The sequence below is a fragment of the Alligator sinensis genome, unplaced genomic scaffold, assembly GCF_000455745.1.
Source record: "Alligator sinensis unplaced genomic scaffold, ASM45574v1 scaffold352_1, whole genome shotgun sequence".
NCBI lineage: Eukaryota > Metazoa > Chordata > Crocodylia > Alligatoridae > Alligator > Alligator sinensis.
In genome coordinates this window covers 733,458-749,037 of record NW_005842223.1, presented here as the reverse complement: position 1 = coordinate 749,037, position 15,580 = coordinate 733,458, and the positions used below count along the sequence as shown (strand labels likewise).

The window sequence follows — 15,580 nt, the reverse complement described above, 5'->3', positions numbered from 1 at the left end:
AAAAAAAAAAAAAAAGGACTCTGGGTAGAATCTTCTAGAAAAAGTTATAGTATGGACGTAAAACAGAAATGTAGTAAGACTGCCCCTGAAAATGCCAATAGCAAATTTGGGATGGTAAGCCAATCTATAATTAATAAAAATTCCATCTAACTTGTAAGCTTGTGCTGAATTGATGCAAAGTACATTTGCTAATTCATGTCTCAAAACTACACTAGCAATTAAAACGACAAAAAGACTGCCAAATTAAAAGACAGAATGGGAACTTGTTAAAACAAAATAAAACAAAACAAAACAAAACAAAAAAGGTAATATGACACTTATTTTTCCATTTTCAGTTAACTTCTTTTAAAATCCAAGCCAGGCCAGTAATGGTAGCATCACTAAAACTGGAGAGCTGTTTGTGCAAAGTACGCTGACAATCTGAATCTATCATCTATAGAAGGAACGGCCTACTCGGGAAAGTACGCTGACAATCTGAATCTATCATCTATAGAAGGAAAGGCCTACTCGTGATATCCTTGAATCTTCAGTGGAAAGTCAAGATCCAGAAAGGTGTTGCACACCTATAATTCCTACAGCAATCTGCTGACCCTCAATTCATTTTATAACTGGGCTAGCTGATGGGCTAAATACAGACATTTGGGCATTAGGGGGGAGGTTAAATCGATTCAAAATAGTTGCCCGATATGAAAGTTAGGATGGGGGAGGGGCTAGCTGAGGCACTGGGGTCCAGCAGGAGGTGGAGGTGATCAGGGGTCCACTAGAGAACGTGGGGGGGGTGCAGGTATAACCTGCGAAGGGTGGAGGGGAGGCATGACTTATGAGTGGATGGGAGGTGGCAGCTGATGAAAGTGGGTGCACCTGGAGCAGCTTGTGGGATGGGGGTTGAGAGGGCTGGCTGGGGGGGAGCAAGGGGCCAAGGTGGTGCAAAACAGACCACTGCTGGGGAAAGGGGGAGTAAAAAGAGCAGCCCCAGGGCTGGGGCTAGTGACTGGGTTTTCCTAGCCCCAGGGCTGCACAAGGGAAGTGCACAGAAGTTCCATGCACTAGTTTTACCTAAATCAAACGAGTCTGATACTACATAGATCCACATTTATCTTAAAACTGGTACTGGAATTTTTAGACTGGTTTGTGTGCATAAAACTTCTGGTTCAGTTACGGGTTTAAAGTGGCTGCCGTTTACTAAGACCAGGTCTATAAGTGTACAGTCAGCACTGGGATGAGCCAAGTTTAAACTGGGCAGCCATTCTGAAACCGCTTTAACCTCCTGAAATCTGTACTTAGCCCTAGCGCTATGATACCTCTAGAATTTAGACAATAGTTGAACCTTCATACCAAACTTTATGCTATTTGTATACCTATTCTATTTGAACAAGATAAATTTAACTGTCTAGTTCTTTTGATACAGCCAACACAAAAGGCATTTGTAACTTTAAAAAAAAAGATTTTAATATAAAAGACCTTGACGTTCTCCATGGATTTTCTTTACGATCTAAATAGGATTAGTGACTAGCTCATTATCTCAAAACTGAAGCTTCAAGAAACAGCTCTATGGCAACTCCTAATAAAATGTATTAGTTGGGTTGGTTTGTTTTTGTTTTTTTTAAATGAAGCACTTGAACGGAGCTTAGTCATTAAACTAGTACTCTCATGGCATTATAGCATGCTCTGAAAGTCTGATGTCCTGAACATGGACTAATGATGTTAAAGCTATACTACATGACATGAACCAAAGGAAAAAAAGCAAACACAAAGAAAATAAAAGCTTCCTCAAATTGTAAAATTTATGGAGGATATTAAATTGATTATTTTAGAAAGCAGGCTTAAATTCTATTCTGTTCAGAAAAGACAATGAAAAAGAAGCATATTTCTTTGAAGTTCTCTAGCACTGCCTGCTTATAAAAATTTAATGCATGAAATTTCCTATATTGAAAATAGTTCAATAGTACACAATTGCACACAGTAGCATAATTAAGATAGTATATAGTATGCCAAGTATTTTATAAACTTGTTCATCCATCCTCTCTTTTTAGAAAGTAATGGAAAAATCACTTACCTCTAACTAGAGTTCTTTGAAGGTAGTATCCTCCTTAGATCCCCTATCTTGGGTTGCGTCGCCTGCTGCAAGTTCCCTCAGGAGCTGACTAGCAAGATCTAAAAAGTTTTATATTCCCTTCTACAAGCCCTATTAGCGCATGTGTTAACACTTTTTTCATCCCCATTTACCTAAACCTACTAAACCATTAGCTATGGATCAATGGAGGATACTACCTTCAGAGAATTCCATTTAGAAACAGGCGATTTTTCCCTTCTCCAAAAGCAAGTATCCTCCATATCTCCTCACTGTTGAAGACTATAAAGCTAAAATAACATCCACTACGGATAAGGCAAATACAGAGGAGGAGAATCAACTACATAGTTAAAGAATTACAAGATAACTCAAATAAATGATGCATCAATAAACTGCAACATGTAACTCTCTCTAACAAAGACTTAAAACTAGTTTACCTTGTCATATAAATACTGAAATTCAGCAAACAATGATTTACAAGAGGAATACCAGACAATGAACTAGTCTGATATTAAAGACCTAATTGTGCAAGCTTCCTGTATCTTTATATACATGTGCAAATTTTAAAACGTCATAATATTTTGTTGTAGACTTCTCCTCTACCAAAGAAAATTATTTCAGAATAATCTGAGACAAGTACACCACTCTATAAAATAGTAGAATTAAAATGTAATTGAAGTTCTTTAACCAGGTATTTAAAACCTCACTGAATCAATAAAAATGCAAAAAAGCAAAATCCATTGTTTTACTGACATAGTTGTAGAACTATAACCTTAAAAATGTGAAAGAGGAAGCAATCTATTTTTAAAAAGTAAGCTCAGGAATATGATAATTTGCAACTTAAAATACAGATCCAGGTAGGTGGAAAGAGGTCAAAAATATTTAAAATACTTGATGTCCATCAAAATTAAAGGCATTCAGAAGACTACTCTCACTTGCACCCTGTCTGTAAATTACATGATGGGTGGTATTCTTACCCTACCACTTTTGAAGACTTTATTTGATGTTTTAAAATGTCAAGTACCCTATAACTGAAGCTACACTGACTAAAATGGAAATAGCAATTCCTTTGTTAAGTAAAAGAAACAGTTATATATTAATATTTTAAAACCGTGCTGCATTAAATCAGTCCCATGGGACGCCCATGCCCGCTACAGGGCCGGGAAGTCCAGGTGAGGGTGATCCCCTGCCCTCCTTTAATGCTGACTTTCTGAAGGAACATCTTGAGAAGCTGGATACCTTCAAGTCAGCTGGCCCTGACAATCTTCACCCCAGGGTACTCAAGGAGCTGGCGAGCATCATAGCCCAGCCTCTAGCACGGATCTTTGAAAACTCTTGGCGCTCTGGTGTAGTGCCCGAAGACTGGAAGAAGGCCAATGTGGTGCCTATGTTCAAGAAAGGGAGGAAAGTGGATCCGGCTAACTATAGGCCCATCAGCCTGACTTCTATCCCGGGGAAGATCTTAGAAAAGTTTATTAAAGAGGCCATCCTTAATGGACTGGCTGACGCCAACATCTTAAGGGATAGCCAGCACGGGTTTGTTGCGGGTAGGTCTTGCTTGACCAATCTCATTTCCTTCTACGACCAGGTGACCTATCACCTGGACAAGGGAGAAAAGATTGATGTCATATATCTTGACTTCAAAAAAGCCTTCGATCTGGTGTCCCATGATCGCCTCTTGGAGAAACTGGCCAATTGTCGCCTTGGGTCCTCCATGATCCGCTGGCTGGAAAATTGGCTCCGGGGCCGGACCCAGAGGGTAGTAATCGATGGAAGTCACTCATGGTGTCCTGTGACCAGTGGGGTCCCCCAAGGCTCTGTCCTTGGACCCATACTGTTCAACATCTTCATTAATGATGTGGACACTGGAGTCAGAAGCGGACTGGCCAAGTTCGCCGATGACACCAAACTTTGGGGCAAAGCATCCACACCAGAAGACAGGCAGGTTATCCAGGCTGACCTGGACAGGCTCAGCAAGTGGGCGGACGAGAATCTGATGGTGTTCAACGCCGATAAATGCAAGGTTCTCCACCTTGGGAAGAAAAACCCTCAGCATCCTTATAGGCTCAGCAGTGCTATGTTGGCTAGCACTATGGAAGAAAGAGACTTGGGGGTCATCATTGACCACAAGATGAACATGAGCCTGCAATGCGATGCGGCGGCTAGTAAAGCGACCAAAACGCTGGCTTGCATCCACAGATGCTTCTCAAGCAAATCCCGGGACGTCATTCTCCCCCTGTACTCAGCCTTGGTGAGGCTGCAGCTGGAGTACTGTGTCCAGTTTTGGGCTCCACAATTCAAAAAGGATGTAGAGAAGCTTGAGAGAGTCCAGAGAAGAGCCACGCACATGATCAGAGGTCAGGGAAGCAGACCCTGCGATGACAGGCTGAGAGCCCTGGGGCTCTTTAGCCTGAAAAAGCACAGGCTCAGGGGTGATCTGATGGCCACCTACAAGTTTATCAGGGGTGACCACCAGCATCTGGGGGAACGTTTGTTCACCAGAGCGCCCCAAGGGATGACGAGGTCGAATGGTCACAAACTACTTCAAGATCGTTTCAGCCTGGACATAAGGAAGAACTTCTTTACTGTCCGAGCCCCCAAGGTCTGGAACAGCCTGCCACCGGAGGTGGTTCAAGCGCCTTCATTGAACACCTTCAAGATGAAACTGGATGCTTATCTTGCTGGGATCCTATGACCCCAGCTGACTTCCTGCCCTTTGGGCGGGGGGCTGGACTCGATGATCTTCCGAGGTCCCTTCCAGCCCTGATGTCTATGAAATACACATGGGAAATCACTAAATTTAAAAAGAAATGTAAATAAATATTGGGCAACAGTTTACCCAACATGACTTTTGTGCTAATCAAACTAAATTTTGGAGAATGTATTTTGGCTCATCTCTATTATTTTAATTATCCTGACCACAATGCTGGTTTGAAATAATACAAATTGCTTTCCTTGCAGAAGGGAGGTAATTAAAAAGTATACCTTAACAATTCTACCTATGCCTGCCAACATCAACAATGCTGGTGCACAAGTAGTAAAATAAAATGGAAGCAAACAATGGAATTTCGTATCATTAACATTTCAGGAGTTGCTAAGAGCATAGGTATGTTATTTCAGTACCCTTTTTTTCTCAAAATATAATAGCGGATAGAGATAAAACTAAAAATAAAGTCTACTATGTAGCTTTCCTCTTTTACTATAACTTTCAACAGTGATAACAAAATCTAAAAAGTACTAACAAAGAAAAGCACCCAAAGTAACAGCAAATGATTTCACAAAAGAAACCTAAGGTAAATGCTGAAAATTCCAGTTAGGAAAAATAATATAATCACGAAGCAGTATAGTTGCCTTTTCCCTCCCCATGTACATGCACCAGTAGGACTTATTGAAGGGTAAAATAAATAAATAAATAAAGATTTTCTAGAACTTGCTAGCTGGTTCACTGCACAAAGACGAACACCCCAAGATAGAGTATCTAGGATGATACTTACCAGGTAAGAAATTATACCACTGTCGCATTGTGTTCTATGTGGATATAGATACACTAGCAGTCAGCATAAGAGTACACACCACGCTAGCAAATGCCTGGTTGGAGCCATAAGGCCGGATGACCAAAGGAATATCCAAGTAAGTGTCGATTCTCCAGCTCTCATAGCCACATTCCAGACATCTTACATAGTCCTTCAATTTGCCTTGATACAGCTGATTTATGAGATCCGCCTAAAACAGATATTTTGATATAGTTAAAATATCTGAAGAAAACTTCCTTTTTTTTTTTTAAACTGACATTATTTCTCATTAACACAACACTGATGGATATACTATTAAAAAATTAAATACATTTCACAATATACATTTCACACTCATAGCTGCACATTTCAAGAAACATTTTTGTCCATGAGTATCCCTGATCTATTAAAATGGTTCCTACTTTCTACTCAATAAAACAGTTGTCAAAAGTAGGAGCCACCAAACTGTGGTGTGGATACTAATGGAATAGGAGCTCAACACTTCATTAATTTACTTCACAACAACATTTTTAGTGGCGATATGTGAATCAAAAAGGCTGGTTTTACAACAGTATTTCTTAATGCTTAAGAATTACAGTTCTAGTACCTCATTTACATTCAAGAAGAATGCTCAGCCAAAAGCTACTGCCCATTTGGCAGTGGCTGCAAGACTGATGCCCAATCAAAAGCCAGAGGTTAACAGTGGGTGGGGGAGCTATGCTTGAGAGTCGATTCTACCCCCCGCTCCCTGCTCCATGGGACAGGAACAGAGAACCACCCTTGACAGGCATCCCAGCATCCTTAGGTCTCTACTCCAGCACAGAAATCTGTTTCCTTGCTTAAGATGCATGCCCCAATTTTAGATGGCTAATGTTCCAGTGGAGGCTAGACTGGGTGAAGGGAGAGAAGGTGCTTTGTATCGTATGGGGTAACTAAAGTATTTACAGTTTCTTAGTTGTGATATTCCATGCTGAGCTGCTACATCTAGAAACGTCCTGGCCACACCCTGCTTTCAAGTAAAGCACCACAATGGGAACCAGCTGCCGGACAGTTATGAGGCTTAATGGGGACCCATGGAAGAGAAAATCTTCAACTGGTCAATCATGCTGGGTTTCTGAAATGCAAATCAAGCCCAAGAATCTAATCTATTTTGAACTATTTAAACCGTGGAACATTTAGCTTTTAATTGAAGGACTAAGACCAATAACCAGACCTAAAAAGTCACACACTTCAGCATTTAATAAGCTAAATGCTACCAAGATGAGACACAAAATGATGGCAGTGGCAAACTTTCAATTACCTTGCAAGATAGGCTGAGAAACTAAATCTAAACCACATTCCTCCAACATCATTTCCCTGAAAAGCACATTAAACTTGTCACAAACACAAAAGCTTCAGAATACAGTTACCTGCTCTGTTTGCTTCCATTTCTGCTCCAAAGCATCAAACATAACTCTACATAGCTCCTGTACATCATGCTGCTGCCATGCTGTTTTAAAGAATAAAAAAAATTATCTACAACTCCAGAATTTTCTGTAGCACAGAATACACATTGTGGTTGTTTTTTTTTTTAAAGAAAAGAAAAGGAAAAAAAAATCAGCTTTAAACATTTTAATATTGTTCTATATGTAGGATATGTTTTCTGTTAAAGCTATTTCTTTACTGGACTTAAATTTCATTCCCCCAACAGATTTACTTTTAAAACTACAAGTTTGGAAAATTAGCATGCAACTTGCTGAAAATATAGTCTGTCCTGGTATAATATACACTTACAGGCATGTACACGTATTTACATGAACACAAATGCAAACAATAGGAAAATTTTAGTCTACCTAACACTGTTTCAGACAATTCAGTTATAAAACTGTTTCTGACACATCCCACCCACAGCTAACTAAACCCCCAATTTTTTATTTTTATTTTTATTTTTTTAAGATAAAAGACATTTTCTTGGGTGATTCAGTGCAAAGTGCATCAGTGGAAGAGAATTAATTATGTTGCCTAGATCTCAAAATAAGGAAGCCTGTTTTGGAATGCTCTATACTGTTTTCGATTAGAAGAAATATCTGCATTTCCAGGTAATATTTAGCCTTTAAGATAGCTGTAGTAGTTTTAAAGGACTCTCTTTTAAAAACAACATTTAGAACTTTAAGTCCTGATTAACGATGCTTTTATCAGGCAACATTTATTTAATTTAGAACTGCTTGAAAGAGAAGTTTGAAATATTTTGGCAGAATCAAGCATAACATTGTTAAAATAGAAAATAAGTAAAATTTTACATGGAAGTTTCACATGCTTGTTTAATTGTTTAATAACCCAACTCTACCTAAAAAAAAGCAGTTCTTAGAAATAAAAATCCATATAATCTGCTGTATTCAAAATTAGTGGCAGGAGTTCTTTGTATAATTTGTTATAAACTGACATCGACAGTAGTTTAATGCCTAGTCTCTAGAGAAAAAGCATAAATTTATAATCACTGTACTTAATATAGACATCAAACATTACCCTCACTACTATCCCATCCAAAACTCCGTGTAACATCTGTAGTTTCAATTGCTCTTTTCTTGCTGGTTTGCAATAAAACAAACAGTCTTTGAAGTTGGTAAGGAATGCTTGTCACTGGATCTTCTTCAGACTCTTCAAATTCCCACCTATTACCAATATAAAAGACATTGGAGTAGTAGCTGAAGTAGTTATATTTTGCGTAACAGGATTTAATTTATGAGAAATTATCTTGCTCATCGAAGTTTGCAAGATTATAAAAATTAACTGAAGCCCGATAATTTAGCTTAACAAGAATCATAATTTTTCTTTAAGTTTCATAAAGACACCCCCAGCAGCCAACCTCAAAACAAGGCACATTTTTGAAAATAACCAAAGATTTTAAAAAAGGTTAATTATTTTAGAATCATGATTTTCACTGCTGCTGAACATTATTTCTGCTTATTTTTTAAGGCAAGGTTTATTTTTAAATCTGATGGCCATTAGATATGGTAAGTTTGTTATTGCAGGTCTTTGCTGCAGTCACCAGACATTCACAGGACAAAAGCTATAGTTGTACCTTAATTTAGAAAACTACCTTATGCTTTTTGATATGATGTACTCATATTAAAAGCAGATACATCTATTTTAAAATAAACTTGCTCAAAATTTGCTTAATAGCATGTCCTCAGTAATAATTTGTTGGATTTAGCTCTATTGCTTTTTATAATTCAAACTACATAAGAGTACAAGACAATATCTGAAATGCCCAGGAAACAAGAACCTTTAACACACTTATCCCTTTCATGTAACATACAATGCGTGACTCAATTTTTAAAACCACTTCAAATGAAGCACGGTATAGCAGAATATAGTACTCAGCAATTTTTTTAAAGGCTACATTAATATGAATGCTTCTAGCTTGGCCTAGAGCAGGGGTGGGCAAAATAGAGCCCGCAGAAGAACTTTGCCCAGCCCTCAGCGGGTCCCTTGGTCCTGCCTGGCCCAGGCAGCATCCTGCCTGTGGAGCAGCCCACTACCCCCTGGGTATGCAGCAGGACTGCAGCAGCCCAGCCCTGTGGTACTGGCAGGGACCCACACACACAGCCCCAACCTCAGCCCGCCCTGCACCCGCTCCAGACTTAGCCTGGTGGAGAGGCCCAGCCAGGACCTGTGCACACAACCCCAGCTCCAGCCAGATCCATGCCTGTTCCAGACCTGCCCACGCATGCTGAGCAGCAGTGGCAGCAGCCGGGCAGAAGTTGCTGCTAGGCGCAAGGAAAAAGAAACTGCCTACCTCTCATGGGCCCTTCTTGCTGCAGATGCCCAGAGCCCATGCATGGGCTGCCCTGTGGCTCCTCTGCACTGCAACTGCTGCCCTCTTGGATGGCCCTGAGATGGCAGGGAGAAGCTGCACGGCAGTCCAGGCATGGGCTCCAGGTGGCTGTGGCAAGAAGGGCCCGGCAGTGGTGAGGGGCTGCTATTCCCCCGCGCCAAGCAGCAGCTTCTGCCTGGCTGCAGCTGCTGCTGCCACTGGTCAGCATGGGCAGGTAGTCCAAAGCATACGTGGGGTGTGTTGGGTTTGGGGCTGTGTGTGTAGGTTCTGGCGGGGGTGAGTCTGGAGTGGGCAGGGGCTGGGGATGTATGCTGTTGGCGGTAAGGAGCAGCAGGGCCCATGGCTCGGGGCTACTGTGGGGTTGGGGTGAAGAGCTGACCAGTCCACAGCAGCTCCCCAGAACTGCCTATGTGGCCCATGGGCCCAAATAATAGTCTGCCTCTGATCTAGAGCCAGGGTGTCAAACATCCAGCCTGTGGAGCCTTGCCATCTGTCCTGTATTCTGGAGATGCGTCAGTGGCCACCCTATCGCTATGCCCCAGGCTCAATCAGCGCATGAGCCCACAGTCGAAATCTAGCCCAGGGTCCCAGGTTAATTCAACCTCCCCCTGGCCTAGAGGGTCAAAAAGAGGAGAAAATTAATTAATTAAATAAATAAACACTAGAACTTGCTTCAAAAGCAAGTTCTCCTCTTGTTTTCCTTGAAAGGTTTGCTCCTTTGATCTCAACAGTCTGCCCAATTTGGAAAAAACCCTGCATTCCGTGAACACCCAAAGCTGCCGACGTTTCAATGGATCTGCATTTCTAAACAAAGGCCAACACAAAAAACCCCCCTGAAACCTGCAGCACAGTAAATTACCACCATTATTTTTTAATATGTCAACATTAAACAAAGCCTAGAACAGCAGTTGACAACATTTTGGAGCTGCAGGCCAGAACAGCCTCCAGCATGGGCAAAGCCTTGTGCTGCCAACACATCACAGCTCCTCGCTGCCTGATCCAAGTACACGCACAGGCAAAGTCCCCACCGACCACCAACATGCCAAAGTCCCCTTGCTCCACATGCCAGATCCAATGGCTCCGTGGGCTAGATGTAGACTGTGAGTCATGTTGCCAACCCTTGGCCTAGACTGTATAACTTGAATAATACATACACTATACTTACTTGTATAATGCATTTCTGAATTCAGGAGTCATGAAAAGTGTTTGTAGAAGACTGTTCAGATAGCAAGTCATTGCTTGATTTACTAATCCCACATAGCCTAAAAAGTTACAGATAAAAGTTGAAGATAAAAAGAGTAATTTTTTTCACTTCTCAGAAGCCAAATTACATGAATGAATGATTGAAGATCATCAAAAACTGAAGACAGATGCTGTCATGAAAACCCCATGTCTCTGAATCAATCAACAATGGCACAAGCGCTACAATTTGTCATTAATCATTCACCTAGGATAATATTAAGACTAAAGGCAAAAAGTTGTGAACTTCTCACACAAACATTTCTTGGACTCAGGAGCATATTTTTAAATGATTCTGTCAAGCAAAATTCATACATTTAGATTCTACTATGTGCACAAGTTAAGCTGTAACCTCGGTTGTTTTAGGATATGCTTCAAAAAAGTATTTCATAGTTTTGAATGAAAATCCAAGAATTCAGTGCAAGTCTGCTATATAAGTATAACAACTATCCACCAACTGAACAACACTTTGTGCTGATTAATGAACGAATAGCCTCTAGAGCACAGGTGGCCAACCAGTGGCAAGTACTGCAAGTGGCAAAGGCAGCTGCAGTAAGTAGTATTCAAGCCTGAGGGATTTAGTAAACAGAGGCATTAAAGCTAGGGAGTGGGGAAAGGCAGAAGGAAGCTGCTGTGAGAGGTGGCATCAGGTGTCACTGCCAAGATCCAAATTAACCCTTCCCTAGCCCTGCGACCCCCCCCCAATTCATGGCTCTGAATTCTCAATCACCACATAAAACTGGCAGTTGTGGAAAAGCAGAAGGGTTAGCCTGGGTTTTGATGGTGATATCTCCTTTATCACAATAATGTCCTACATCCACTCCACTTCACAGGGCCTAGAAGGTCATATCCCTTGCCTCTTTTGACATTTAAAGGCACAAGCTCTATCCGGTACCCCTGTGGAGAGCAGGGATAAGAGCAATACTTTCCCTCTTGTAATGACTGGTTAAAAATAACTACTATATTCACTATCAAAAGTTTTTCTCCTCAACTCATAAAGCATATTCACCTAGTTGAACTATATGATGCAACAGTAAGATCAGCTCTCAGCGCTCTCTAAAACTTGTAGCATGTTGAGGATTTTAAGTTTCTGGTCAATATTAAAAAGTTAAACATATATGCTGATACATACAGCTACGTAGACATTTTGAATGTTTATTTTTATACCATTAAATTTTGTATGCTGAAGCTGTAAGTTGCAAGAAATCCAAGAGGTCAATGCCATACTCATAGCATAACAGGCAACTATGCTTTTCAATGACATGAGAGGATTTTTGTGAACAGGGACAGAACCGAGTTGTTTGTTAAATGATTTCATAAGTTGATATTTCAAATATAGCACATAAAATATATCTGCCCATACAACAGGATTCAAACCAACAACCAAATGCAGATGCCATCAAGAGCACCATCAAAACCAAATTATTAGCTGGAGGTACGAATGGTCAGAAATTGGAATGTAAGAGGAATAAAACTTTAGAAGCACATTAGCCTCAAGCAAACCTCTTCTTTAATCAAAAACCACTTTTGAAGGAAAACACCTTTGCACATATAACAATGCCATGTGAGTCAAAAATAAGACATTACTGTCCTTTTGCAAAAATATGAGAACCATTAAAAATACTGTATTTACTCAAATACAAGATGAAGTCGTCCCCCCACCTCCCCCCAATTGGCATGGGGGAAAAAGCCCCACATCTTATAATCACATACAACAAAATCTCACTAAATACACTATCATTAAACTGCTGCCAAAAGCAGCATGTGCTCAGCAATGAAAACCAACTGTGAAGCTGATTAAATGCAGCCAACACCGAGCATGACTAAAACGCATGTCCTACACTGACCAAACACCTTGATAGGAACCAACCACATGAATAGGTTAGCGTACCCCTTTTAAATAAGACCTGGCAGTAGCTATTAAGTGCAGTCCCCCTCACTACCAACTCTTTTCAAGTCATGGTGAACCATGACACTGCATAGTTCACTCAAAATCCATCAGCTCCTCTCAACCTGCTGCATGATTAGTGTGGCCCCACCCTCCATGCGGTGAAGCCAAACCAGGCTGCCTTACACCTCATCTGCATATAAATTTTTGGAGCATACTAGGACTTGTGCCAAGAACACCCAGTTCCAGTCACGAGTGGGGGCGAGCAGATGCATTCTTTGGGGGGGGGGGGAAAATCTCTCTGAAGTACACCCTCCCCACACACTGCAGTGCTGAGCTGTAGGGTCACCATGGCTTGAAATGTTGTTGACTTTGGTGAGGCCCAGCCCAGTGAATTCTGTGCTAAGTCACAAGCCTTTGGCCTTGGACTAGTATCATGCACAGTTTGTACCACATATACGTGGGTGCCAAAGTGATGCTCAAAAGTGTGTTTATGGAGTACCAGTGCTAAAACTTGGAGCAGTCTCAAAAAGGTAGACTGCATCAATTCTGGATGAACTATGTCTATGGGTACCTCCAGTAATTGGTCTATATAGTAAATTATGTTTATTTCAAGGTTTATGGCCTAATTTGCCCCTCACTTCCATGTTCTCAGAGACAGCAGCATCTGATAGTAAGGAAATAGGGAAGGGGTTGGGCAGAGACTAAGAAGGCTACCTGATCGAACAGATTTATTTTCCCTGCTGTAGCAGTGGCAGGGGACAAATTCAAGTCAAACCTCCAATAGTTAGAGTCTATACCTGGAAAATTGTAACAAATTTATAATTTTTTCCATAAATAGAATCTAATTATTTTGGGGTCATCTTATAATCAGGATCATCTTCTATTTGAGTAGATACTGTAAATGAAGCATTTAATCTAACATCTAAATGTATTTTTTGAAAACTGCAACTGACTCTTCAAAATAAACTGAAATCCTGCATCCTTAATGCAATTTAAATATTTTTTTTAACAATTAGCTGTTTAAATTATCTTTATCAAGCAGATTAAAATAAAGTAGACAAAACAATGACATACCTGTCTCTGATTTACTCAGGATTGAAGAGTATGAGTAGTTTTGACTAACGTAATCACTGGTACAACCAACAGAGCCTTCTCTTGGAAGAGGACCTATAAACCTATCTTGAGTACCATCATCTGTTGAACTAGATTCCTGCTAAAATGTGAGTATACAATGATTTTAGGCAAAAATATTTAAAAATCAAACAATTTTTTCAAGTTAAAACTCACTTTTATAGTCTTACCATGGGCTTACACACACGCACACCATTTTTAAATATCAAAAGTTCGATTTTGTTCAAGTCAAGCACACAAAATTTAGAGAATGTCAGATTCGTTTGCTTCTGAAACACTAAATCTCCATACCACCCACCTTTAAAGCCCATCCTTTCCTGAAGATGACAGATGGATAGTAGAATGCAGCATGCGACTATGATATTAGAGATTGCTATAATACATGCATACAAATGGGTAAAATAAAGTTGCGTGGGCAACCAGAATTCTAACATTCTCTGGTTTTCAAGTGTTTGAATTTAAAACATTCTTGGAGTTCATATGCAATTGTTATACAATTTTTAGGGTGTTTTTAAAGGGAAAATATGCATGTGTGTGTATATTTTATATAAAATACACACACACACTTTCCCTTTAAAAACACCCTAAGAATTGTATAGCAATTGCATATGAACTCCAATAAGTGTGCGTGTGCATATATATGCTAGAGAAATAATTAGCTATGTATCATTAGCAAGGGTTAAATTCCAAATTTTCAGCACCACACCTTCTCCTACCACTTGGCTTCAGGACTATGATGCAGCATCTAGTACCAGGAGAAGACTGCTAGCAGGGGAAGATGCTAGAGTTTTATAAAAAAAATCCTTTCAAAATTGAAAGCTACAGGCAACCTAACATAAGCATTTATAACCACCTCCATGACAACTACAGCCTATATAGCATAAGGACTAGAACAGGGCCCCAAACTGCAGTAGAGGAAATTCAGAGTAGAGATTAGGAAGAATTTTCTGACTACAATGGTAATTAAGCATCAGAACAGGTTAGCTAGAGAAGCTGTGGAATCTCCATCCTTGGAAATTTTCAAGAACAGGTTAGAGAGACTGGGATGATTTAGTCCAGGATGATCCTGCAGGGGGCAGAACTAGATGACCTCATGAGCAGGAATCCTGGTTTTCTCTGATAAAAAAAAAAATCCCTAATTTTTGGATTAAAAAAAGTACCCAAAATCCAAGTTTTTCCATTATTAAAATGAAACACCACTATATATAGATATTAGGACTGTGTAAAGCTTCAGTAGCCAATTCGATTCAGAGGAGATTCGGCCCAATTCAGGGACCAAATCTCTGAATTCGAATCTAACTGGAGACAAATTAAAAGCTCCAGATTGATTCGAAGCATTCAAATCGATTCAGAAAAGTATCAGAAAAGATTTGTCCATAGACTAAACAAGCATGCAACTGCCTCCAGCGGATAAATCTGTTGGGGTTGGGGGAAGGCGGAATTGGGGCGAGGACAAGCTGCACAGCCAGAGTGGGGGGGCGCGTTACTCAGGGAGGGAGGCAGAGGGGTGCGTGATGTGGGTACGGCAGTGCTTGGAGTGGGAGCTCTGCCCTGCTGCTGCTTGCCCAGCTGGGCTGTGGGGGAGGGATGTGGGCATGGCTTACTCCCAGAGGAAGGGGGCAAGCAGCAGCAGAGCATAGCCCCCGCTCCCAGCACTGCCGTGCCCACATCCCACATCATTCCGGCAGTGCTGGGAGTGGGGGCTATGTCCTGCTGCCACCCAGAGCAAGCCATGCCTGCATTGCACCCTCCCCTCTGCGCCAGCTGGGCAAGCTGCCCCACTCCCAGCACTGCCGCGCCCGCATCCCACCCCCCTGCTTTGGCTGGGCAGCTTGCTCCAGCCTCAATCCCTCCCTTTCCCATGCCCCTTTCCTCCCCCCTCCCCAACAGACTTACCAGCTGGAGGCAGCCGCGTGTGG

The 15,580-nt window shown here is 41.0% G+C and overlaps 1 protein-coding gene across 3 annotated transcripts in view; it reads right to left on the bottom strand.

Moving 5' to 3' along the window:
* USP47 (ubiquitin specific peptidase 47) overlaps nucleotides 1-15,580 on the bottom strand; it is a 77,978-nt gene that overhangs the window by 45,152 nt on the left and 17,246 nt on the right. Inside the window, exons 2-6 of one of the 3 annotated variants that reach the window (XM_025208154.1) lie at nucleotides 13,605-13,743; nucleotides 10,566-10,662; nucleotides 8,089-8,234; nucleotides 6,993-7,072; nucleotides 5,645-5,794 (exon numbers count right to left, since the gene is read on the bottom strand). In XM_025208154.1, coding sequence (XP_025063939.1) covers nucleotides 5,645-5,794; nucleotides 6,993-7,072; nucleotides 8,089-8,234; nucleotides 10,566-10,662; nucleotides 13,605-13,743 — 612 coding nt within the window. The remainder of the gene's footprint in view (nucleotides 1-5,644; nucleotides 5,795-6,992; nucleotides 7,073-8,088; nucleotides 8,235-10,565; nucleotides 10,663-13,604; nucleotides 13,744-15,580) is intronic. The other 2 variants (XM_025208155.1, XM_025208156.1) reach the window with 2 other exon arrangements.